Raw genomic sequence first — 25,213 nt, forward strand, 5'->3', positions numbered from 1 at the left:
GGCCGCGCGCCGCACGCGCGGGGCGGAGGCCGGCGAGCCCCTCGAGCCCGAGGCCCAGCTCCGGCCGGAAGGGGGCTCGGCCGGCCGCTTTTCCGGACCGGAACTTCCGCCCGCCGCGTGACACAAGGGCGGGCGCTTTACGAGGGCGGACCCATGGGCGGGACAGAGTTCGGAGGACGGTATTAAAGACTGGACGCTTCCGGTAGACGGCAGCTGTGGCGGGGCTTGCTGGGATCATGGCGGAGAATCACTGCGAGCTGTTGCCGCCGGCCCCGGGCGGCCTCGGGGCGGGGCTGGGGGCTGGCCTGTGCCGCCGCTGCAGCGCGGGGCTCGGCGCCGTGGCCCAGCGCCCCGGCAGCGTGTCCAAGTGGGTCCGGCTCAACGTCGGCGGCACCTACTTCCTCACCACCCGGCAGACGCTGTGCCGGGACCCGAAGTCCTTCCTGTACCGTTTGTGCCAGGCCGACCCCGACCTGGACTCGGACAAGGTGAGGGCCGCGCGGGCCAGCCCTGGCAGCGGCCCGCCGCACGCCCCCTGCCCGCGCTGAGGAGACGCGCCTCGGGTCTCGAGCCCCGCGCGCCCCTTGTCACCCGCCCGGCCCGAGGGCACCCGACCCCCCCCCCCCGCCCTGGGCCGGGGGAGGAGAGGACGGCGCCCTGTCGCCCACCACCCTCCGGGTTTCCCAGCCGGCCCACCTCGGGCGCCTCTCTCTCGCCTTCTCTTCGGCGGAGGTTTCCCAGACCCCGGACCGTGCCGTGGACCTACTTTCTTTCCCCCTCTGGGTTCTTTTGCCCCTGGTGTGTGAACTTCTCTTCTGTGTCTTCGTGTACTAACTGGCTCTGGAATCTAAAGACCCTGGCGTCTTCTAATCTTTTCGCATTCCAGACGTTTGACTTAACGTTGGCGGGGGGTGGGGGGGTGGGGGGGGGGGTGTTGACACGGGTGACCTGCCTTTCCCGGTGACTTGCATTTAGAGAGTTGGCGCTCCCTCGTTTACGGCCACAACGTGCACCCCACTCGACACTCAGAAGGTGCCGCCCGTCGAATAATTTTTCACAGAAAATGTTGCTCGTGTTAAGGGGTGGCGAGGAGGGACTAGGTAGGAATTTTTTTTGTTTTCCCCTGCTCTTCCGAAAGGATAGCAGCTTCTAGGTTTGCAGCGTGCCTTTCGTCTCCGCAAGCGTTCGTACTCCTGTGCAGACGAGACAGAAACTATACTATCACCTCTGTAAGTCTTGTGTGGCCGAGGAAGAGCTTCTCAGGAGCTGTCTGGATTGAAACTCCGAAAAGGCTCTGTTGTAAGAATAATTGTTACCTGCGTTTATCCCAGGCAGCTCACGTCCTTTTAACTTTGTTGGGTCTTTTCAGTTGAGCCTACATAATTGCACTGGGCTCTGTGCCTCGCCAGCTCAACGTTTGCCAGGCATAAGTCTTCCCAGAAGGACTCAGGTCCCTTTTCAGGTTCAAGAAGGCTGACAGAGACCATCCTTGGTGTGGCATGACCTTACCATCAGGAAACGAGAGCCCCTGAGTTACCACCACACCACTTGTCGTTGGTAGAAATCGGGGTTGGAGTTGCTGGCAGTCTAGTCTCCCTTGTCACCACCCCCAGCGGTTTCCATTGCTTAGTTGACTGAGCTCTCCACTCTCAGAGAATTGACCTCCCAGAAAATGACAGTCATCTCCAGGGTAGAAATAGCCTTTTGTTTGCTGTGATTTTCCTTTTATAGCATGGGTGTATGTCTTACTGTGTTGTTTTTGTTTTTTTTTTTTTTTTAAGACAGTGGGTCGCAGTGGCCATTCACTTGCATTTCTACTCGAGAGTTCCTGTTTTGTGTATTGAATCAGATTTGAAATTGCTCTTGTCCACTGGGTTTTTTTCTTTTTCTTTTCTTTTTTTCTTTTTTCTTTTTTTTTTTTTTTTTTGAGGCAAAGTCTCTCTATTCACTAATACAATTAAGACCCAATTAACGATAGCTTGCACAGTTAAGTCAATTCATCCCTTTATTTTGCTGTCTCAAGACTACTTAAAAAATTATGCATGACTGTAATAATCGTCCTTTGGGGGAGGTAATTAATCTAGCAGCATATATCCATGTTGCTTTCTGTCATCATCATCCACTCAACCACATCTCATTTCCAAATTGTAACACCGAAATTTAGAACACGAAGCGGCAGATTCAGATTTTGTCTCACAGAGTAGTTGTTAGCAAATAAGGCTTAGTTTTTGTCACGGATGATGGGAATTTGCCAGAGGGAGTAGTGTTAATTCACACCGGTCACGGTGGTAGAGTACCTTTACTTCAAAGAGAAGAAAATGTGTAAGATACTGGGTCCTCTCAGTTTTTCCCCTCTTGGTTCCGATGAAAGAATGCCTCCCGTATTTGCTCCCAGATGCTGAGACTCTGAGCGAGGATACAGAGGATGAGGGCGGAGGGGAAGGGTGTTTGGAGAAGTGGGATGCCAGCGATTCCATGATGAACGAGGAACAGGATGTTGATGCACGTGTCAGAACCTCGAAGCCCTCGGCCCGTAGTTAAAGCGAATGAAAGCATACCTGGCAGATATCCCTAGGACTGGACGTCAGCACAGACCAGGTGGAAGATTCCAGCTGGGCGTTTGACCAGTGTCGATTGAGCTCCTGGGCTCCAGCAAGCTGGTGTGTGGCTAGGCGTTGGGTGGGGAGACTTGAAGGGCAGTTGTTCCAAGAAATGGGAGACCGGGAACCTTTCAGGAACCCGTGGGTTTGGAGTTCACTGGGAGAGTGCCTGGAGCTTGGAAGCCGTGTGGGAGATGTGCACCAAGGGTGGACAGACAGGTTGTCTTCCGAAGATGTGGACAGACAGGTTGTTGGGGAGAGTGGGGGGCGGGGCTGCGACCGGTCCCCCTCCCCCCGAATCCATGTTCCCTGCCTCAGGACTGAGCCTGGGACCACCGCCCACCCTTTCTGAACTCCAGACCCTTACCCTCTTGTCTCACGTTCTGACTCTGGGCCCACTGCTGCCGTGCCGTTCTCTTTACGGACAGCCCGAGCACGAATTCTCACTTCCTCCTGGGGTTTCCTCCGGCGGGGCTGTGTCTGGGGTGTTCATTTCAGTATGTGCTCTGCTGTCCTGAGCCATCTTTCTCCCAGGCTCCTGTAAGGGGCAGGGCAGGCGTGATTCTTCTTCCCGGAAGTGCTTTGTAAATACTTGACGTGTGATTCATTTGGGTTAAGTCTCTTTGTATTCCGTGGTACCTGGCCCATGAGACATTGTTGAAAACAGGTTAGAGTTTGTTTAGAGCTGAATCAGCCCCTGTTTCAGTGTTCAGATGCTTTAGGAGTTAAAAGGGAAACAGGAAATACTGCTGCTTGGTGGTTTGAAACCACTCAGATTAAGTAGGATTTGAGGTGGGTTCAGTGTCTGCTGCCGAGCCAGGCCCGGAGAAAACATGAGCTTTTGTCCTTTGACGGGGCCATTGTCCTGGCTCCGGGGTTGCAGATGCTGTGGCGTCAGATGAGTTTTGGAGGGGTGGGGCTTGTCACAGTGCTTCTGACGACATGTCACTCGCAGTTCTTTGCCTGTGCTCACTCCGGGTAGACTCGGTGTTGGCAAGAGTTTCAGACAGAGTTTCGGTTGGAAATATAGTGGAAGGGATTTTACAGACAGGGTGAAGTGACGGGGGTGTGGGTGGAGGTACGAACTCTTAAGTCGCTTGGCAAGAGCAGTGGGGATTCCTCAGAGTGGAAAGAGCAGATTATGTTCCGTGTAACCAAATCAGAGGCGAAAGGCTAACTCCCCAAATTTTTAAGACCATCCCGGGCACTGGTGACAGCTGTGTCGTCCTGTCTGAGGCCCTGAGTGGGTGTCCTGAGACCTGGGTGCGTTGCATTTCACGCTTTGGTTGAGGATGTGTCTCTGAGCGTGTTCTTAGCCCCGACCGCGTGCCGTGGCTGGTCTGGGACCCGAGCGAGAGGGGCCCCCCCTTGAGCTGGGAGCAGCCTCTCCCCTCCCCCCAGGGGAGAGCAGGTGCTTGCTGGTGGTGCCCACATTTCCTCTTCACAGGGCACCTGATCGGATGGCCCTCGGACCTGGACCAGCCCGTGAGCCCAGACCGGAGAGCCCTGAGAAAGGACTTGCCTTGCCGGCGCCTGAGGTTGTCCCCGCTGTCAGCCTACGGAAGGGCAGCCCAGGAGGAAACGCTTGGCCCTCCGGACCGCTTCCTCTTTCTGCACATGCAGCCTGTGGTCGCTCCTGCCCAGCAGGACGGTGACGAGTTTGCTTTAAAGCAGTGGTCAAAAAACTACCCTCCATCAGGTGTCTTGCCTGATTTTGCAAATCGAGTTTTATGGGAAGGCCGAGGTGCCCGTTTGTTTGCTCGTCGGCTGTGGGTGGGCGCTCGCCACTCCCTTCCAGGACGCTCCGGGCCGACAGTGTTTAAAGTCCATTAAAGGAGCTGACTGTGCACCAGGGGACGTTTGTATATGGCCAGGGTGCTCCACCCATGCTGCAGAGCATTTCGGTATGGAGCTGGGGAGACGGAGCGTCTTCTCTGATGGCAGAAGTAGACTGGGGACTCGGGCCTGACTTTGACTTTGGACACACCGTAACCCGCTGTGTGGCCTTGGGGTAAGCTGGTGCACCTCTCTGAGCCTGAGTTGTGGAGGAGCCTTATGAGTTCAGGAGGAGGGTGTAGGTCACAGCACCTCCACCCAGCGCCTGTGCGGGCTCCTTGCAGTAGACGGAGAGCACCGGTGGCAGTCTTAACTGTTTGCTTGGTTTTCAGAAAGAACTCTTTTCCCTCCCCTTCAGAACTTGTTTTGTTACCGCTTGTTTCTTATGTATACTCTTGGAACCGCCGCAAGCCTCGGCCGGCCTCCCAGGGCAGCGTGTGGGAGCCTGGCCCTCCTGCTGCCCCTGCTCCCCCCGCCGCCCCCCAGAGCTCCTGGCCGATCTTAGGGCAGGCCCCAGAGGGCGGCTCCCCAGTTCCACCAGTGCCATGGGAGAGGGACACAGCTTCCTGGGCAGCTACCGAGTTTTCTTGCACGAAATTTGAGGTCTTTGAGCCTGGAGAGCGCAGCTCCAGGGTTCAGGTACCATCCAGCCCAATGAATGAAATGGGCTTGAGGCATCCAAGTGTGGGTGCGACACGAGTGTCTCTTCCCGTCGTCCACATCCCGGGGGGTTCTCGTTTCCTCAGCAGCTGGGCTTCCAGGATCTTTGCAAGTCAGGGTTGGGTGGCAGCAGTCCTGGAGCGGATGAGCTGGACCAGCTCCAGCGCATAGGCGGAGGTAGGAGTTGTGAAACAGGCAAGGGAGAGGCAGGCAGCACGGTGCACCAGGTGGTCGTCGCTTGAGGCAGCGGAGGGGCCACGGGCCTGCCCTTCGGTCCCGGCAGGAAAGAAGGGCATCCTCTGACCCGGGTCTGCCAGCAGGGCCGAGTGTAGGCAGAGGGCAGAGGCCACCTTGGAGGCAGGGCGGTGGCTGTCGGAGCCGCAGCGGGCTCGGCTCGGTGTGAGCCTCCGGCAAGGCGCCCTGGCTGCAGTGTGCTGCCTGCGGGCACGGCGTGGCCGACACCCAGGGGCTTGGAGACCAGCCTGGAGGCGGCCACGCCTCCGAGTCAGTGGAGGGGGCACTGTGGTCGGGGACCCTGGGTCCTTCCCGTGTGGTGCTTCTGCCACAGGGAGTCATGGTGCCCGCCTGTTCCCGTCGCTCGTTGATTTTCTCATGCCAGCAGATTTATAGTGAACACACGCATGCCCACCACCAAAGCAAGTAACGTGGCATCTGTGGAGGGTTTGCGTGCAGGTGTTCTGCAGCCGGCATGTCTCTAGGGAGGGGCGCACCTGACAGAAGTGTTGTAGCAGCTGGGACCTGGACGGTTGGCCCACGGGCTGGCAGGTCCGGTCACGGGATCTTGCCCAGGACGGTCCCCTTGCCCCAGCGTGACCGGCACCCGCCTCTGCGTGCACGGTGGATGCGGCGTCTGCTCCCAGGGGGAGCATCCCCATGTACCCTGGGGTCCGGCGGGACCCACGTGGGTGGGCCCTTCACACGAACGCTCGGGTTTGCTGCTTGGCGAGCTCTTGTGAGTCGTGTATGTCATCCTAAATTCCAAGTTGAATTGACATGTGGCCATCTGGGACATCCTGGGGGGGGGAGGGCCCTGCGAGCCGAGTGCAGTTTGAGGTCTGAGGACGTTGGTCGCCACGGGCAGTGCCGAGGGTCGGAATGACCCAGGACCCTGACACACGTGCCCTGTCTCTGTCCAGAGTCCTGCGTTTCCTGTGTTCCCCTGACGTGCGCAAGGGTGTGTCAGCTCTCAGGGTACACAGGGCATCTCGGGGCTCGTGCAAGGGGCGCTAAATCAGAACCAGCTGGCACTCCTGGGCATGGGGCGGGGGTGGGGGTGGTTGTGAATTTCAGTGCCTCACACATGTGTCTGGTGCCTCCATTTCATCGTTCGTAATCGGGGACGTCTAAGGCCTCTTTGGGATCAAGACTTTGACAAACTATAGAAAACAAAACAGAAGAGGGCAGGGGTTGAAGGTTTTATGTACGAGTTTGAAATAGTCACGTAAAATGGATAACTTAAGAGTAAAACCTAAGTATTTCTAATAAGGTTCATCGCAGAGGTTTGTGCTCAGAGGAAGGATTCTGTGCTTTTGCATTTAGATTTCTACTGGGAAATTTGACAGAATTGATCTTGGTTTAGCTCAGGACACCCCGCCCTCTTCAGGTCTTGGTGGTTGTGCGTTCTCTCCTGCACCCAAGTGGTGGTGACGCTGTTTCCCGGGGTGTTGATGGAGGTTGTGAAGGTGACTGAAGGTGCTCCCCAAAGAGCGCTCACATGTCAACAGAATCATTCTCCATTTATTGTCGTTGATGTGTTTTTGTTTTTTTTTTAACGTTTATTTATTTTTGAGACAGAGAGAGACAGAGCATGAACGGGGGAGGGTCAGAGAGAGGGAGACACAGAATCTGAAACAGGCTCCAGGCTCTGAGCTGTCAGCAAAGAGCCCGACGCGGGGCTCGAACTCACGGACCGCGAGATCATGACCTGAGCTGAAGTCGGCCGCCCAACCGACTGAGCCACCCAGGCGCCCCGATGTTTTTTGTTTTTTTTTTTAATGTTATGTTTGAGAGAGACAGAGTGCGAGGGGGCAGGGGCAGAGAGAGAGAGGGAGACACAGAATGGGAAGCAGGCTCCAGGCTCCGAGCTGTCAGCACAGAGCCCGACGCGGGGCTGGAACTCACCAACCACGAGATCGTGACCGGAGCCAAAGCTGGACGCTCAACCTTCTGAGCCACCCAGGCGCTCCAAATCATTCTCCATTTAGAGTCTTGTGTGAGAGCCTGACACCCCTGGCCCTCGCTCCTCATTGCCATTTTCAGGACCATGTGGTTGTGTCAATGGAGTGACCCCTGAGGGGTGAGCGGCCCCCACTTCGTCCACGGTGCTTTGCTGGGCAGCGCATTCGATCCTGCCCTGAACCTGAGAGCCAGGTTTTGCTTCTGGGCGCAGAGTGGGCAGGGAGAACCTCAGGTTAGGGGGCTGTTTATTGGGTGGCCCGCTGTGTTTCCGGCCCTTTCGGAGCATTGATTCCTATCCGGCGATGTGAGCCAAGGGTGGCTGGTGGGCCCCGAAAGGAGTGGACGGGGTGGGCGGGGCTCCCGGGTGGTTTCAAAGCAGGATCGGCCTCCCTGCCTCCCTGCTGAGGGACTGCAGGTTGGGTGTCTCCTGGGAGAGCACGTGATGTGGGCTTGGCCCTACCTTTGGTCGCTCGCTGGCTCCTCTCCGGGAAATGACTATGAGCACGGGGCTCATGGCCAGGACCTGATGATCTCTGTGGCCCGGCAGCCTCTCCGTGTGGGGCCAACGGTCGTCTAGCAGCCTAAGCTCAGGGAGGCAGGGTTCCAGCTTCCCATGGAGACGCTGGGCTCAGCCTCGGAGGGGGGGCCCGCTGGGAGTGGCACCCAGCCGACCTGCGCACCAGCGAGCCGCCTGCTCCGGGTGTGCGGCCTGCAAGCCTGAGGGGCGTTGGCGCTCAGTACCGTTCGGGAGCCAAGGCCAGCTTCCCCCGTTTTAAGCCTTTAAGGTACATGTACATTTTTAAAGCCAGCACGAAACAAGTAGGTCAGACGCTAATTCACTGAGAAGTGGGGAAGGTCAACAGAGGGAAATGATTTGTCAAGAAGCAGTCTTAATTCTGGCTCTTTTATAAAAAACACAAACCTCACCACTCTACAAATGTAGCACACGCTCATTATATAAATGGAGGGCAGGACAGAAAGAGGAGACGGGGGACCCGCGAGTCTCGCCAGCAGCCGGCGTTGACGTCTTGCTCCAGTTCCCTGCTGCCTGTCGTAAGTGTGACCAGACCGGGGTCCTGCCCGCGCCCGCGCCCGCGCCCGTGCCGCTCCCGCACTTGGCGTTGTGGGTGTCGCCAAGATGCTTCTCCCTGGGCTTTTGCTTAAGTAGCCTGAGACTTCTGAATTGGGGTGTTTCGTTTTGTTCTCTCTTTCCGTGTTCTGTACTTTCCTTTATTTCTGCCACAGGATAGAGGCCCCGGGGCCGCATTCCCAGCACAAGCACATGAGGTGCTGAGGCCCCTCGCCCTTGTGTCAGCGTGCCGGCCGCCGTGTCCAGGGTCTGTCCGCCTGTCCACGGCCCAACCACACTCACCAGCTCTGGAGCGTGCTGCTCACGCTCGGCTGCTCAGACGCGGGGTTTTTACAGAGGAGGTCCTGCCTGTGAGCGTGAGAGTCAGTCTGATCATCTGGGCAGTAGCCCAAGATCAAGGCCCCGGGGATTTTTGGGGTCTCGGTGTAGGGCCCCCCACACTTCCTGTGGAAATTGAAACCTCCCAGTGAGCCCAGGTAAGAGCCCCACGTCCTGTCGCTGCTGCCCGCCCTACTGCCCTCGGAGTCCCTCCGACGGAGATGAACCCCCAGGAAGAAACTGGTCCGGAGAGCCCTGGTGGGACTCCGTGGGGGAAGGTGCTTAAGTGCCGCTCTTCAGCGGCGGGGCCGGACAGGCTGGCCTCTCACTGGTGGGGGTGGCACGTCCGGGCGTCAGGTTACCCAGGGCACAGCCTGCCACGCAAGGTCACTTGTTCTTTAGCGTGTTGGGGTCCCGTCAGTGAACCCGCTGTTCTGGGTCCAGGCGGGCTCCCCCCGAGGCAGGCTCGGGAGGAGGGCTCTGTGCTTCCCTCCGGGCCGGGCGTGCGGGAGTCCGTGTGGAGGCAGCCGAGGGCCCGAGCCTGCCCACCCTTCCCGTGGGGGAAGCGCAGTGTGATGCCGGTCCTCGAGCCCACAGTCTGGCCCCACTGAGGCCTGGGCCCCGTGTGATAGGGAGGTTCCCTGGGGTGCCCTGTCCCCAACCGACCACCTGCCAGCTGTCTGTTGAGGTAGCAGCGAGCCGATGAATCATTCCTGAGCTTGGTGATGTGCACACGTCACGTGCTGGGCTGTTTTCCACCTGAAGGTGGGGGTGGGGACAAGTCCCCCTTGATTCCGTGTTGTGGCAGCACTGTCTCTTTCTTTCTAGACCCTGGGTCCTTGGGCCTTGCGTGGAGAAGAGTAGGGGTCCAGAGAGACAGGAGGCAGGGGTCCTGGGACAGTGTCTGACAGGTGCTTCTCAGATGGGGGTGGGGGCGTGGGGTGGAGCACGAACATGGACTCGGGAGGGCCGCGTGCAAGCGGTGACCCGTCCTGGCCGGAGTTTGGGCGGAGGGCCCGGGTCCTGCCGCCGAGCTGCAAGGCTCCGGGCCCCAGCGTCCCCACACCCGGGTGCCGTCACTCCCCCGCAGACGGCTGTGGCTCGCTTTCACAGGCGGTAGCCCCCACGCCTCTTATTCTGGGTGGGCCTCTGTGGGCTCTACTCCATGGAGGTGAGGTGTCCTTCGGAACTTCCCCCGCCCCCGTGCCAGGTCGGCGTGTCTGCGGACCTGTCCGGGCCGTGGTTGAAGCTTGCCGGCAGCTGGGCAGAGGGCCCTAACCCTCAGAGAGGCCCCGGGCATCCCCCGGGAGGAGCCAGGGCCCACCTAGAGGAGGGAAGCACCTTCTGACGGTCTGTTGTGAGGGCCTCACAGACTCCGGAACTGCCGCACGGGGCGAGGCTCCTTTGTCAGCGATCCCTGGGAGGCTCTGGGACCACCTTGCAGCGGAAGACAGGCTTGTGCACGCACTCACTCTTCCGCCTGCCTCTGACCCCCTCCCCGAGGTGAGGAGGCCGTGGGCGCTCGCCCCGGAGGAGAGTGTTGGGACAGCTTTTAGACGGGAGGAGGCAGAGCAGCTCCTCCGCTGTGTGTGTGGCGCTGCGGCCGCCTTGCCGCCTGGATACGGCGAGGCGATTCTGCTACCAACAGAGCTTCACTTGGCCCAGACCTGGAGTGGAGACAGACCGGGGTGCGAGGCTGCAGATGGCCAGAGGTGCGCGGAGCCTCAACACCGTGTGCCTGTGGCTTAAGGGGCGCGCGCAGACCCCACGCCCCCGCAACCCTGTGCGCGCCTCCTGGCCTGGGGTCATTCGTGGGGACGCTTGCTTTCTCGTGCGGGACTCAAGATGCTTTGTTCTTTGCAGGATGAGACTGGTGCCTATTTAATCGACAGAGACCCCACCTACTTTGGGCCCGTGCTAAACTACCTGAGACACGGCAAGCTGGTCATTAACAAAGACCTCGCAGAGGAGGGTGAGTTGGGGACAGGGGCCTGGTGGACAGGAGGACCTTAGGACGACCTAAGACACAGACCCCTCTGAGCCTGAGCTGCCCTGTGAGGCACAGGCCCCGTGTGCTGGGCCCCGAGCACCCCCATCCCCGCAGAAATCCCAGGTGCCTGCGTCCCCTCGCTGGCTCCTGGCGGCCTCACAGATGTGCCCCGTGGGCAGCATCTCTCGTGTGTCTCCGAGAGACGGGGCCGGCTCGCTGCCTCTCCCCCTGTCTTCCTCCGGAAGCGGAGACTTCGTGGCCTGCTACAGTTGAGGGGCCGGGTCGCCCCCCCCCACCGTGGGCGGCTCCAGGGGCCTGGTCAGCAATGTGGCTGGAGCTGGGGCTCCTCCCCACGGACGCCGCTAGTTCTCACCGCTGCTTTGGCTCCAGCGGTCACAGACACGCCCGCCGTGGGAGCCCGGGGGGCTCCTCGGTCTGGGTGCGCTCTCCTTCCAGGGCAGCACTGCGCCCTCGGCTCCGACTCCTGTCTCTGCTCAGACGTTCCGTGCGGTCGCAGCAAGTAGAGATGCCGGGAGCAGCCGTTCGCGCGGCTTAACGTGTCACGAGGGCCCTGCGAGGTCCAGGGCGCTCTGGCTCCGGCTGTGACCGAGGTCCCGTGACGAGCGCCCACACTGGACTGGGCTGCTGCTTCCACCCTCGCCGCTTCCGGGTCGTTTCTTTTCTGGGCCTCCAGACCCGGGTCGGCGTCTTCTCTTGAAGTGACCCTCGTGGACGCGCGCTCGTGTCGGTGGCAGTGCCTTGCCTTTGTGCTCTGCTCGTGGAGCTCTACAATTGCAGACGACACTTCCCTGCACGGACTGTTTCTGTGGGGGCTGCAGACAAGCGGCTGCCGCCCGTCTGCTCCCGCGAGCACAGCACGCGTAGCATCCCAGCGTCCCTGCGCGGGAAGGGGCCCCCTTCAGGCCGTGAAGCCCCCGGCTCCCACGCACAGGCCTGAGGGCAGCCCTGAGGAAAGATGCCGCCCACCCCCTCCCCCACCCTGTCCGTGTTGCCTGGAGACCTGGTTGGGCCTGAGCGGAGTTGGAGTTGACTCCGAGCTCCTAGTGCTGCCCGTGCAGGGACACGTTGTACAGAGTGAGGTCTGGCCGGGACAGATCATCTGGAATGCCCGTGAGCGATCTTGAAGCCGGGCCTTCTCGGTTTGTTCCTTAGAACTTCCTGGAGCTCGAGGGATGCCTGGGTGGCTGGGAGCCACCCTCTCAGCCAGCCACAGTCTTCCAGTTTAATGGGGAAACTGAGGTACCAACTGACTCAGCCCTTCACGAAGCCACTCGGCCGGGCCTGGGCCACACATTCAGGGCAGTAGATGGCCCACGGGCTGTGGGGGCAGGAGAGAGCGCCACCCCGGTGTGCCCGGTGCAAGGCTTGGAATAGGTGCAGGTGTGACTGTGCACCCAGCAGCCCACCCGGAGTGACGCGCGCCAGGAGTAGGGTCAGTAAGCGCACCCTCTGCCCTTGATCCTGGGGAGCCCCGCCGAGGGCAGCAGCGTCCACAGGAAGCCTAAGGGACCGGGCTGAGGAGCTGCCAGTGGCCGGGCCAGGTGGGCTGTGGTTCCACGGCAGGACAGGGGTGAAACATTTATTCCTGGGTCTGGTGAAAACTAGGCATTTTTCTCCATTCCAGGAGTGTTAGAGGAAGCGGAATTTTACAACATCACCTCACTAATAAAACTCGTAAAGGACAAAATTAGAGAACGAGACAGCAAAACATCCCAGGTAAGACCAGTGGCTACTCTGCCCGCAGCTTCCAAGGCCTGACACGTAGGCACCGCTCGCACCCCTCCCTTCTTGCCGACCGGGGGCAGCCTCTGCGCGAGGCCCCAGGATCGGCGCTGTCCTGTCTCGGTGGTCTTTCTCCACGATCATCCTAGCACCTCATTGCTTGCTCTCTAGCTGCCTCCTCTGGTGCTGCTGGCTGGCACTGTGGCCTGCACTCTGGGCACATGTGTCCAGTCCTGCCCAGCCTACCCTCAGGGAGCCCCACTCCAGGGGGAGGGGATAGACTTTGCCACGGAGGGTGTGGAGTGGGTGTGTGGACATCTTAGGGCATTGCAGGCAGGGACGCAGCAAGTGCAAATGGCCTGTGACAGGCGTGTGCTCAGCCCACTGAGAGGGCTGGTGTGGCCAGAGGGAAAGCAAGGGGGGAGCTGGCAGTGAGTTCAGGGATAGACGCTGGAGGTGGGGGTCCTGCAGGACAGTGTAGGTTCCACGAAGACTTGGCTTTTATGGGGAGAGAAGGGCTCAGTCAGCACTCCGTGTGCCCGCCTGGTGGTGCAGATCCCCTCGTGGGACCCATGCGCACTTGGCCAGTCAGCAGTGCCGGAGCCAGTCCAGCCACTCTGCTGCCCATTAGGCCAGAGTTTGAAGCGGGCTGCGTCCGGCATCTTGCGCAGAGGGAGGCGTCGAAGGGTCTGAGGCATTAGTTTGCTGTCGTGTCAGCTCCGCGCTGGCTGGCAGAGTGAGCAGCTCCTGTGGGCGGGGCGGGGTGGGGGTGGGGGGGTTGGACCGTGGAGTGGGAGCGCCTGCAGAGCTGCCTCAGTTATCTAGAGGCTCCGCCCGCATGAAACCCTTCCGCTCCCCCTCCCCCAGCGGGCTCTCCCACCGGGCGCTGCAGGCCCCTGGCTAGAGCGCTTGGCCCTCGTCAGACTCTTGTTGACGACCTGGCCGCTCAGAGTAGCTGGTCCCAGGCCCACGGCGTCCCCAGTCCTCTCTCCTGTGGGAGCCTCTCGGGTGCCCTGACAGTCGGGAAGGATCCAAGGAGGGGGCAGGACACAGTCACAGGCTCCCTGGTCATCTCCGGCCACTGGCCACTGCTTTCCCCTCCATCCAGCTGTATGACACAGTCTGGCCCGGCACCTGGCTGCCTCTGTGTCCCCCTCTGCGGGGGGTGGGGGGACGCGGTAGAGGAGCCTCTCCTCACAAGGCCTGGGGCCGTGTGACCGCTGTTGCTTCAGCGTCCCTGTGCTCACCTCCGGGTCACATCCCCCGCTGTCCTCCCTCTTTCCCTTGGGACCGCCGCCTCCTGCCCGAGGAGCAGGTCCGGAAGGACAGGCTGCTGGCGGGCGAGTCCCCGAGGTACTCTCAGCACCCGAGACCGAGCCTCGGCCGCGGCTCAGTGCAGGTCGCGGGTGGGTGCGTCGGCTGGTGGGCCCGGTTTTCTGAAGCCGCTTCACTGAGGGAGGAGGGAGGGCTCAGGGCTGAGCGCCTCGAGCGTCTCACAGCTTTTTCTGGCAGCGGAGCCCGAGGCTGGTCCTGCGAGGCTCCCCGGGCCTCCCTGCCGGGCCTTCCCAGCTGCCTGCGCTCACGCACGGTGTCCTCTTGTGTCCACGTCCCGCCAAGGGTGCTCTTGGGATTTCAGGAACGTGACTCATTGTATTTTGCAGTTTAGAAATAGAAATACTTGGGGAGGCGGGTGAGGAAGCGGAAAACGGCAGCTGTCTGGCTTGTTGGTTTTGCCCTGGCGGACGCATTCGGGGTTGCTTTGCGCCCGACAGCCTGAGCCCGAGAGCTGGAGGGCGCAAGCGGCAGTCTCGCCTGGGTCCCCTGCTGGGCCGTCCCCAGAATTGGCGCACGGGGCAGGGCTGCCGGAGGGCGCGCGGCCCGACTCGTCTGGGGCTCTGCTTCCCCCAGGTGCCGGTGAAGCACGTGTACCGCGTGCTCCAGTGTCAGGAAGAGGAGCTCACGCAGATGGTGTCCACGATGTCTGACGGCTGGAAGTTCGAGCAGGTGAGCCCCTCCCCACCACGCCCCTGCCAGGCTGGGTTGCCGCCAGCCTGCGTGGAACCTTTAATTACAAAGGCTCCACCCGGGTCCTCGGGCTGCTGGCCCTGAGGGCCAGTCATGAGGCGTCCGTGGCCTGTGGTTCGCCGTCCCCACGTGTCCTCCGACACCTCACGGGCCGCAGCCTGCGCCCTGTCCTGATTGGACTGGTGTCTGGGGGTGGGGCGGGGGGGGGGGGGGGAGCTATTCCTGGAGCCCCACCCCCACCCCGACACAGAGACCTCCATCCCCGCTCCCCTCCTCCTTTGCGGGGGGCCGTTCTCTGTGTCTCCATCTGGCCTCTCCCTGCGTGTGTGGGATTGACAGCCACGGTGTGTGTGGGCCTGGCCCCACCCTCTTGTCCCCTCGCGTCCCCTCCCCTGAGGGCCGACCAGATGGTGGCTTGGGCCCCTGTGTGCTACGGCTGGCACAGATGCCCTTCCCGGTGGGGCTGCCCTGCAGCCCCCAGTCCCCATCCCGCCCGCGAGTGGAAAGGTGCTGCTGGGTCCGGCCCAGCCACGTCCCCCACTTTCCCTGCCTGACGTGAGGATGCGGGTGTTCCTTCCTTCGTGGTGCTCCGGCTCCCGTCCCGTGTAGCCGCGGCGCCAGCGCGGCCTCGGGGCATGTCCCGGGTGCCCTCACGTTCCTGTCCCTCGGGCAGGTCTGGGCTGAGGTTGGGACTTGTGACCCCACCTGGCCCCCAGCCCCCCGTAGCAACTGCCCCACTCACCAGGCTCCCCTCTGGCCTCTGGAAGATTCCTCCGTCAGTAGCTTCTGTCGGGCGTGGGTTCTGGCCACGGTGCGCAGTCCTGCCCAGAGAGAGGGTGGGAAATGACAGCGTCACCCGGCCTCCCCTCTGATTAAGGCCACATCTTTTCTGTGGGTCTTTAGAAACAACGGATCATGTTGTAGAGCGCCCTTAAATGTCACTAGGACAGGTGCGGCGTTTGCGTCGTCCCTCCAACCTGCGGCCAGCTCTCCAGCCTGGCAGCGCAGCAGAGTGAGTGGTTGGTCCCTGGGGCCACCAGGGCTGCTCTCCGTCCCTGACGATGTTGGAACTAGGCCTGCCCTGCCCCATGCTGGGGGTCCAGGTGGCTTCTGACCTCGTTAAACTCGTGCCAGAGACCTTGCAGGGACAGGAGTCCCCACTGGCCCTGGTGTCCTCCCTCACATGCAGCCTAGACGAGGGCTGGAGAGATGGGGCTGCAGTCACTGGACCGGGTCACCCTCCCCTGGAGCCCAGTGCACAGCTCTCCTGCACGGGCTTCTGTCTTCCTCATCATGGCCAGTCTGAGGATTCTGTCCTTAACCCCTCTGGGTGGGTCTCTACTGCATCGCACAGGCCAGCTGCCTCTCTTCCCTTTGAATCTTTAAGAAAAAAATTTTTTAATGTTTTATTTATTTTTAAGAGAGAGACAGAGCGTGAGTGGGGGAAGGGCAGAGAGAGAGACACAGAATCCGAAGCAAGCTCCAGGCTCTGAGCTGTCAGCACAGAGCCTGACGCGGGGCTGGAACCCACAAACCGAGAGACCATGACCTGAGCTGAAGTCACACACTCAGCCGACTCAGCCACCCCAGCCACCCCGGCACCCCTCTTCCCCTTGAACCTTAACCTGCTTTGCCCACTTTGTGCCTGGAGCATGTCCTCCTCCCAGTTCTTGCCTACAAAACTCCAGAACCGGTCACGTTCGATGAGAAATGCTCTACTTCTCAGAAGCAGGAGCGGGAAACACTGGGGGAGAAGGAGGGCGAGAGCCCCGACCCCTGAGGGGTCCTGCCACCACGCCTGGGTCATCAGTGATCGGCCGTGAGGCCAGAACAAGGATCTGAGGGAGGTTCAGAAGAGGCTGGCATGCCTCGTGAGAACGTGCAGACCGTTGTCAGGGGCCACACGCCCGCAGCTCAGTCTGCACCCAGGGCCGTGTACCCCCAAGGTTCGCGGGCGGTAGGACACCTCTCCCCACGTTAGTGAGCCTAGAACAGACTTCGGAGCGGCAGGGAGACCGTGCCGCCTGCTCTGCCCTCGTCTGGCCACGAAGGCTGTACGCTTGCCGCGTGGCCTTGCCCGCTGCCCCCGCCGTGTCCTCGTCCCCCCACAGTGCTGCTCGTAGTGCCCCTGCCTTTGAAAACCTCACCATGGTGTCAGGCGTTCTTTGGACTCCTTTTGCGTTTAAAAGCGCATGAGCCTGTGGTGGCTCTGGGCTAAGCTGGGCCGGGCGGGTCGGCCAGTCGGGGGGCACCCGCACCAGCCGAGCCTGAGGTGTGTGGAGGCCACAGCGTGCCGGCGAGCACCCCTGAGCTGACCCTTCCACCTGCCTTCCCTCCCCGCACCACTGTGCACCCTCCTCGGTTAACGGCCCTGGCGGGAGGGGGCCCGGTGGCCGCAGCAGGAACGAGCAGGGCGCCTGGGAGCCCATCACGTGTGTGTGCTCCGCCGCCGGCTCTGAGCCAGCCGCCGCTGCCCCCTCGTGACCTCCCAGCACAGGCTCCCTCTCCTGGGGCCCCACCGGAAACCTGACGGAGCCGGATGTCCCAGCAGGGATGGGCACGCGTGGTGTGTTGTGGGACGGCGTGTGTGCACGCGTGTGCTGTGTGGATGTTGTGGGACTGCGTTTTCCGTGAGTTTGTTAGAAACCTCTCGTCCAAGACCTGTCCCTTAACCTCCCGAGTGCCGGCTGTCTTCAGCGTGGGTGTGGGTGCCAGGCCAGGGTCTCCCTGCCGGTGGGGGAGGGGTGGGCGCTGGGCCGGGGTTCCCCTGCTGGTGGTGGAAGGGAAGGGGTGGGCGCTGGGCCGAGGTCTCCCTGCTGGCGGTGGGGGGGGGACGGGGAGGGGCGGGTGTGTGTGCAGTGCTCCAACCCCATCACGCTGCTCTCCTCTGTCCCAGCTGGTCAGCATCGGCTCTTCCTACAACTACGGGAGCGAGGACCAGGCCGAATTCCTATGCGTGGTCTCCAAGGAACTGCACAACTCCCCGTACGGCACGACCAGTGAGCCCAGTGAGAAGGCCAAGGTAGGTGACTGCGGGCTGGCGGGCTCCGGGCACAGCCGTGGACACTGTAGCTCCCTGCCCGCGGAGGGGCTTGTGGCCACGGAGGCTGCCCTTTGCAGAGCTGAGCTCGTCTCCTTAGGGCCTTGTCGTTTCTCATGGTTCGTATCGCGCTCCCGGCCACACAGGCTGCTGGGAGGCTTGTGCACCTCGTGCTTGTCGTTTGCAGTCCCGTAGTTCTCCCCTCGTGTCAGAAGCAGAGTTCTGGAAGGAGGGACACGTAGACCCTGTGGGTCACAGGTGGTGGAATGAGGGGTCTCTGAACACAGGCTCCCCCTTGGGGCGAGCCCCTGTGGACTCTGTGGCCCATGCCGTCTGCCAGCACATCTTCTAACGGGCAGAGTTGCTTCTGGAAGTCTGTCTTTTAAGTGGTGCCGTTGCAGGTTGTTTTCCCGAGGACTTGGGACGTCCAGGCTGGAGAGTGCCCCCCTGTCCCCGCCTCAAGTGGCACCTGCCTTAACCGCATCCATCCTGGTCTCGGGGGCCGCGTTTGGCTGGTGAAAGCAGCAGACTACCGGGAGTGTCGCCTTGCTCGGCCCCTTGTAAACTGTCACCGGCTCCCTGCCAGGCACTGGCTCTTCTGCCTGCCAAAGAGGCCAATGTGGCCAGGGGATAAATGCCTGGACGACCGTGCTGTGGGTTTGCATGGTAGCCTCATGGCCCGGAGCCGCGGCTGGCCTTGTCCAGAGGTGGCAGGTTCTAGTGGCCTCTCCTCTGGGCTCGTTCCTGGGGTCACTGCCTCCAGATGCTTCCGTTCTTGGCAAAGTCCGGTACTGGCCGAGGCTGGCACCACCTGGCGGGACTCCTGGGCCTGCATCCAGCCTGGGGGGTGGGCGGCCACGGGTGGGGGCCGGACTGGGGCGGCACCCCTGGTGAGCACAGGAAAGGGCCGCAGCCAGGATGACTTTAAACCGGGGACTCCCCAGGCTTCCTCAGATTCGTGGCCTGGGTGGCCTCCGGCCGGATCGCCACCGGCCCAGAACTGCCCCGTGACCCTTTCAGGGGCCCCCGTGGAGGTGTGGGCCCAGGAACAGACAGCAGAGTGTCCCCCAGCACGTTAGCTTTCCCGAAGTGGCCATCTCCGCGGGGCTCGAGGCAGCTTGGTCATCACAGCATGAAGTTCTGTGTCTTCCCGACGGAGTGACTGTCTGGGACGCAGGGCATCCGGAGTGGGGGGGCTCCTGTCCACGGCCCGGCCTCGGCACGTAGCTCGTGTGCAGGATCCAGGGCAGCCTCTGGGTCAGGGAGCGTCCCCGCGGCACTGGGCCTGGGACGAGCCTCCCGTGGAGTCTGGGGTGGAAGGTGGCCCCAGCCGCATAAGGAGGCGGAGTTCTTGTGTAAGTTGTTCATTTTTAGAAGGTTTTATTTCTGAACTTGAAAAGTTTTCGTGGCCGAGCTTCACCAGGGCAGCCGCCTGAGCTCATTTCCCTCGGGCGGGGCTTCAGCTGCAGAAAGCTGCTTCTGTGCTATGAGGAAGCTCCAGGCGTGACCCCAAATCCCTCTGCTTTTGAAAACGTGGCCCTATTTTTCTCTCCAAAAATACCTCGCTCTGAAGTGTTGCAGCCACGGTGACTTCTAAACGGGGGCAGTGGCGGGAGCTCCCCAGGAGGCGGAACCATGGTTGGGGCCTCCAGAAAGTCGTGGAAAACCACTGGGGCCGGACTGGGGGACAGCCTGGTGGCAGCGGTGCTGTGCGTCCTGAAGATGGGAGTCAAGCGGGGGCTTAGTGAGGGCAGCAGTCCACACGAGGGTGGAGACCGCAGGTTCAAGGGCTTCCCGGACCCCTCTGCCAATCTGACGTTTGCTGGAAGGACTTGCGGAACTCTCCGGCGGCAGGGATGCGTGGGGACGGGGGCGGTGGCTGAGGCCAGGAGGCCTGGTGGACACGGAGCTCCCTCATGTAGTCTGTGGACTCAGGACCCGTGGTAGCATGTGGAGCACTGCCCGCCAGCGATGTCCCCCACCTCTGTGTCCAGAGGTTTTACTGGTCTCGGTGAACTGGACGAGATCAACTGATGATTGATCAGTGACCGATCTCCCACTTGCCTGATCACAGTCTTCAGCCACCGGGCCAACTGACCCTACCACTGTCACGTTCTTAGACCGTCATGTCTTCTCTGGAGCCAGCAGCATAGGCCAGACCTCGATTGGGCACGGTTCAGTTCTTCACCGAAAAGAGGGAAGGAAGACTCTGGAACTTGGGGAGTGCCAGGCCCAGGGAAAATGGCCATGTGTTTGTTTTTCTCCATGGCCCGTCTGGGCCTGTGGGTTCGGGGCCCAGGACCACCCCGGGCGTGGGGCAGGTTCGTGTGTGCGTCACCACATGGCACCATGGGAGCTCCTGACCCCAAGTGCCGCTGCCCTGGGTGGACGCGGCCTCTCTGGGTGGGCTTCCCCCAGCTGCCCCCCGACCCCACCCTGCACTGACGGTGCCCTCTCTTCTTCTCCCTTGCCGCATGCCGCGTGCCGAGCCAGAGCGACGACGAGGAGACGGGTCCCGATGGGGATGACTCAGATTAAGTGTAAATGTCATGGTGAGCTCTGTCACCCTTGAAACTGACCACTCACCGTAGTTTCCTTGACCCCAACCCTTCCTCCGCTGCATTTTTCCCATACCTGTAGTTGACAGAGAACCTTCCACGCTTGACGCTGACTGTAGATCTCCAGTGGAGCCAGCCTGTCTGTTTCCTTTAAGACATCTGCATGGGTAGCCCTGGAACCTGGGCTGGGGTCTCCGAGAGCCCTGTGTATCAGGCTTGACAGGACCTCCTCGCTGTGGGGGTCAGCAGGCCGAGGACATGGGCCTGCCCCTCCTGGGGGCTGGCAAGCACCCAGACCCTGGCTCCCCGCTCCTGTCACTCTGCCGTGGTTTCAGGGCCACAGAGACAGGGCTGAGCCTTAGCGGGTGGACCTCAGTCCCCAGGCCAAAGCCCACAGTGCCTCTCACCCTGAACTTCACACAAGGGGTGCTGAGAGAGGGGAGTCTCTGAGGACTTTTCTTTCCATTTGTCCTATGATGAGGGGCTCCGCTAATGCTCCCTCGGCCCCCAGCTGCTCCCCACGTCTCTGTGTCTCCTGGCCTCTTCCCTTGCCCAGCTCTAGAACCCAGCTGTGTTGACCACCAGCAGGGGCCACCTGCTCTGTGCCCTCATCTTGAGCACAGGAAGTCACCTAGAGAGGGCAGGTTGCTGGTGGGCGAGCCAGGTGTCATCCAAGGAGCTCCCCTGCTCCCTCCAGGGCTCCCATTCTCGGGCCAAGCCATACAGGTCGGGGCTCCTCAGCCTCTGACCCGGGAAGAGCTCGGGAAAGGCGTGCAGCCAGCCGAGCACTAAAAGGTTGGCCGTCGGGCCTTGAGAACTCTGGACTGGGGATTGCAAACTCAGAGCGGCATTTCCATCTTTAGTTATTTTCTCGATGATCGTATAAGTATACAACATCCTCGGTGTTGCCTCTCGACCCTCCCGTCCTTAAATATTTGTTAGTTGGTTCTTTAAGGAAAGTTTGCAAGCCCTGGTCTGGGCCGGCGACCTGCAGTGCAAGTCTGCTGTGTATCTTCAAACTCCCCAGTAGCCACGGTGAGAAAGTCCAAAGAAAGGCAAATTTGTGCTCATACTGTCAATTCAGTACGTGCAGAACCTCAGAAATCGTGGAGATACTTACTTTCCTCCTCGAAGTCTCTGAGACCACATGCGTAGTTTGTGTTAGTGGCCCCCTGTTCGGAGCTGCCGCGCCTGGGGCTCAGCAGCCACATGGGCCGTGGGCTCCTGGATCGGCCTGGCCGGATGCCGAGCTGTGCTAGGAGCCTGGGCAGGTGCTGGGGGAGCATGGGGGAGCCTGCCTGCCGGCCAGGCACTGGCTGCACCCACCTCCTCCTGGAGGTCAGTCTTCTCTCAGCCCCCGCCCCCCGCGGTTCATCTTGCTCCTCCCCGGGGAGCTGCTCTAGGGGCCTGGGCTTGGCCCGCTGAAGCAGCGTCAGCCTGCCTGGGCCCGTCCGCCGGGGACTTGAGGGACACAGCTGGTGTCCGTGAGAGGCGGCCCAGGTAAGAACCCATGCTGGGTGGCCTGGCCTGTGACTGTCACAGGTCCTGGGAGGGATTTTCCATCCTTGTTAGGAGGCGGTAGTTGGGCCTCACTCTGGTGGGGCAGCCCCTCCTGTGTTGTCACCTTGCTCTGGGCCACGTTGCGGTCGCATAGGCTTCCTCCTTTCCTCTGTGATCTGAGATGCTCCTCTCCTCTGCTGGGCTCCCTCAAGGTGAGCGGCAGCTCTGTGCTTCATGGGCTCCCACCGATTCTGGCTTGCCCTGCAAACAGCAAAGATGCTGGGGCTGGGGCTGGGACCAGCATCTTGGGAACAGAAGGGACCTGCAAGGGCTGAGTGGGTGTGTACGATCATCCCGGTCACCTCCTTGGGCCGTGTCCCTCAGACAGGGTCCATCTGGGCTGAGGAGGGATGTTCAATCTGGGGTGCTGTTCCCCCATCACAGCAGAAGGTGCACCGTACAGGAAGAAAAGCGGGGTCCCGGGTGGTGGGCACAGTGGGCCGGAGAGCATGAGAGCATGCCTCCTGGGTGTTCGGAGCCCTCAGAGACGTGCTGGGCACGGGTCCAGGGACCAGCAGGGGCATGTAAGGCACCAGGGCACAGGCTGGAGTGACCCTCAAGAATTTGTGACTCCTCGGTGATTCCGGACAAGTGACAGAGAGTGACTGGTGCCCCCGTTCCTGTGGCCACACTGCTCTGGGCAGCCACCCTGGCCTGTGACCAGGTGGTTGGGGGCTGGTGGGGCCTCCCTGGAGACTCCGTGGCCAGAGCAGCCGTGTGGACCTGGTGCCAGCAGTCTGGCCCCTCCCGGGGCACAGTCCCACCTTGTGCCTGGGTCCAGGGCTCAGAAACAAGGTGTCCTCAGAGCCAGATCTCACTAAGCTCCGGAATTCGAGCAGAAGATGCCTCCAGGAGGCTAGCTCTCACACTGCCGACACTGTGGGCTATCTCCGGTGCCCACCTTGGCCGGGTTGGGCCAGGCCGGGACTCAGGACGTTTCTCGTGGTTATCTGGTGTTTAGCCATACCGTACATATTGATTGAAACCACAAGGTCTGCCAGCTCTGAAGCCCCCACCTGGGGACACAGGGCAGTCCCTTCCCCATCCTGATCTGCGTGGGGTTCGGCTCCGCGGGTGTTTGCCAGGACTCAGGCCTGTCCCCAGGTGGCTCCAGGCCTTGAGAAGCTCCCAGCCTGGTTTGGGGGTGGGAAGCAGAGATGCCAGGGCTGAGGGAGAGTGGGGGCCTTGCTCTGTCCCTGAGATGCCGAGGAGGAGTGACAGACACAGGGACGGGCATCGTGGCCGAGGAGCATTGGGCTCTGCGGGGCTGCAGCAAGGAGGGGTTGGCACCCTTGAGGTGTCCGGTCCAGTCACAGGGAGGCCAGCACACCGTGAAGCAAAATGTCAGCCCTGCTGGGCAGCGTGCAGGGTGAACTGGTGGGTTTGGGGGTGATGGGGTAGTCCTGGGGGCTCAGGCTTCCGGGATTTGTGATTAGTGCAGGGTTGAGGGGACACTGAGGGGACTTGGTTTGTGATGGGACACGGAAAAAGAAAGAGGAGCAGGCTGTCGGGGGACCGACGGTACCTGGTCATACACGGGTCTGCAGCCCAGGACTTAGCTAGACTGGACACTCAGGACTTGGTGCCTATCCCACAAGCCCTGGCACCCTCGGCAGGGAAGAGCAGGGGTGGCTCTCAGAGGACCTCTGGGCCCTTGATAAGGAGCCACTGGTGTGGGAGGTGGGGGCACATATGTCTGCCGTGGGCCAGGATGGAGAGCCGGAGGGCCCCTGGCAGAGGGCCAGAGGTGCGTGAGACGTCCCCCTCAGTGGGGTCTCCCGGCCCTTCTCTGCCCCTGACCTTCGTGCTGGCCTCTTTGGCCCCCTGGGGCCCCCCGGGCGTGGACTGGGGCTCTTGGGCCCTGCTTCTGGTGCAGGGCGCCTCTCTTTGGGGCCTGGTGGCTCCCAGCTGGCCGCAGGCCGAAGCCCTGTCCGGCACCTGAGTCCTTATTCTCTGTGTTTGGCGTTTTCAGATTTTGCAAGAACGGGGTTCGAGGATGTGAGAAGCATAGTGTTGACAGCTGAAGAAACATTTTATCTTTTCCCAAGATGCAACGATCTGCCATGTCGAGGAAGCTTGGCCGTGAGAAGAAACCTGCTTTTGACAATTTCTCTAGAGATCTGGGTGTGGATCCTTTTTTGCCTCTGAGGTGGGTGGTGAGAGACGGGACCAGCTGTCTGAGGCCCGGCATCCCCACTCGGAGGAGGCGTGCTGGCCAGGTGGGTGTCCCCACAGGGCCCCCGCTCGGTATCCCGCGTGCCGCATGGGCCCGAGGCAGGATGCTTCCAGCCAGCCTAATCACCGAAGAGCATTTAAAGGACAGCGTTCTTGGTGCTACATAAACAGTCGATAATGGAGCCTGGGCCTTGCTGGTAGGAAGCGGCTGCAGCGCCATGGCCCAGGCTCTGGGTGCCCGCTGGCACCCACCCACATGCGCACCAGGCCCTGGTCCTCGGGTCGGGGAGTCTGCCCTGCCTCCCAGGCGGGAGCGGTTGGCAGTGTCTCGCAGCCCCAGCGGCTCCTGGGAGAGGCGCCCTCCGCGTGTTCACTACTTTCCGGGCCTCGGCTCCCCCGGCCTGACCCTGCCTGGAACAGTCGAGGCTTCTCCATTTGTATTTTTCAGGCAAGAGAACTTTGCACCCCTTCTTCCCCGGTGTGGATGGACAACCTAGCGTTTTTACTTTTTAGAAATGCCTGAAAGTGTTGCTGCGTTTTGGACCGATGTGTTAAGTCACTCAAAGGGAGGCAGAAGTCCGTCTCGTGCGGCCCACCCTCAGGCTTGTGGGGAGCCGTTGCCCGTCAGTGCCTTTGTCTCGCCTGGGATGGAGGCCGGGGCGGGAGGCCTGTCCACCTGGCTTCCGGAGCGGAAACTCCGGGTCACGCCGAAAATTGGATGTTTACAGTGCATCACAAATCTCTCTTGCCGGCTCTCTCATTTTCTTTGTCTAACTATGCAGTTCTCTGGTGTTTCTGGGGTGTTTGAGACTTCACACAACCTGCACGGGCTCTGCCCACACGACCTGACATTGGAGCCACTAGAATCCCTGTAGGAACCGCTGCTCGCATGCTCTGAGGACAGGCCTTCCTTAGCTGGCCGTGGGGGCCGTCCGCGTGCGGGGGGCCTGGCTCGGACGTGCAGCTCTCGCCTTCCTTGCTAGGATCGCTGTGCGCACTGACCGCTGCTGGGTGGGGCGGAGGCTCTGACATGCTTCGTTTCCAATGCTTCTGGAGGCTTCTCGCCTGTGCCCTCTTCTCCTTTGCCAATGACCTGATTAACCTACTTCTCCAGCACCCAGGACTTACCTCCTCCTTTTTGTAAGTAAGGTCTGTTGTATGTTGTTAACTGTTGGCTTCAACCGTTCATAGCAACCTTTCTATAGGGCACATTTAGGTCCTCGTGACCCGCCCTCCCGGTGAGCCCCAGGGAGGGGGGCAGCCCCTTAGTGGCCTACGGGTGTACCTGTGGGGGCCCTGCTGGCCACTTAGCGTCGTTTGATTTGTGACCTTGACATAATAGATAGGCTTGTTGTTTTTTAATTTAAAGATATTAAGACTTAATTCACTAAAATTTATTCTAAGGGGATATTTATACTT

The 25,213-nt window shown here is 61.0% G+C and overlaps 1 protein-coding gene across 1 annotated transcript; it reads left to right on the forward strand.

Moving 5' to 3' along the window:
- Window positions 1-25,139, forward strand: KCTD5 (potassium channel tetramerization domain containing 5). The gene is made up of 6 exons (XM_049637330.1): window positions 1-488; window positions 10,567-10,675; window positions 12,339-12,430; window positions 14,345-14,440; window positions 17,358-17,483; window positions 23,592-25,139. The coding sequence occupies exons 1-6, from the start codon at window positions 237-239 to the stop codon at window positions 23,619-23,621; spliced, it is 705 nt and encodes a 234-aa protein (XP_049493287.1). The 5' UTR covers window positions 1-236; the 3' UTR covers window positions 23,622-25,139.
- Window positions 25,140-25,213: the final 74 nt, after the last annotated feature.

This window comes from Panthera uncia, chromosome E1 (genome assembly GCF_023721935.1).
Source record: "Panthera uncia isolate 11264 chromosome E1, Puncia_PCG_1.0, whole genome shotgun sequence".
In the NCBI taxonomy this organism is placed as follows: Eukaryota; Metazoa; Chordata; class Mammalia; order Carnivora; family Felidae; genus Panthera; species Panthera uncia.

Excerpts from the sequence above, each read along its gene's own strand:
- KCTD5 (XM_049637330.1), top strand. The coding sequence starts at position 237 with ATGGCGGAGAATCACTGCGAGCTGTTGCCGCCGGCCCCGGGCGGCCTC. Across the intron at positions 10,676-12,338 it reads CAAAGACCTCGCAGAGGAGG|GAGTGTTAGAGGAAGCGGAA; the intron begins GTGAGTTGGGGA and ends TCTCCATTCCAG. Across the intron at positions 12,431-14,344 it reads GAGACAGCAAAACATCCCAG|GTGCCGGTGAAGCACGTGTA; the intron begins GTAAGACCAGTG and ends TGCTTCCCCCAG.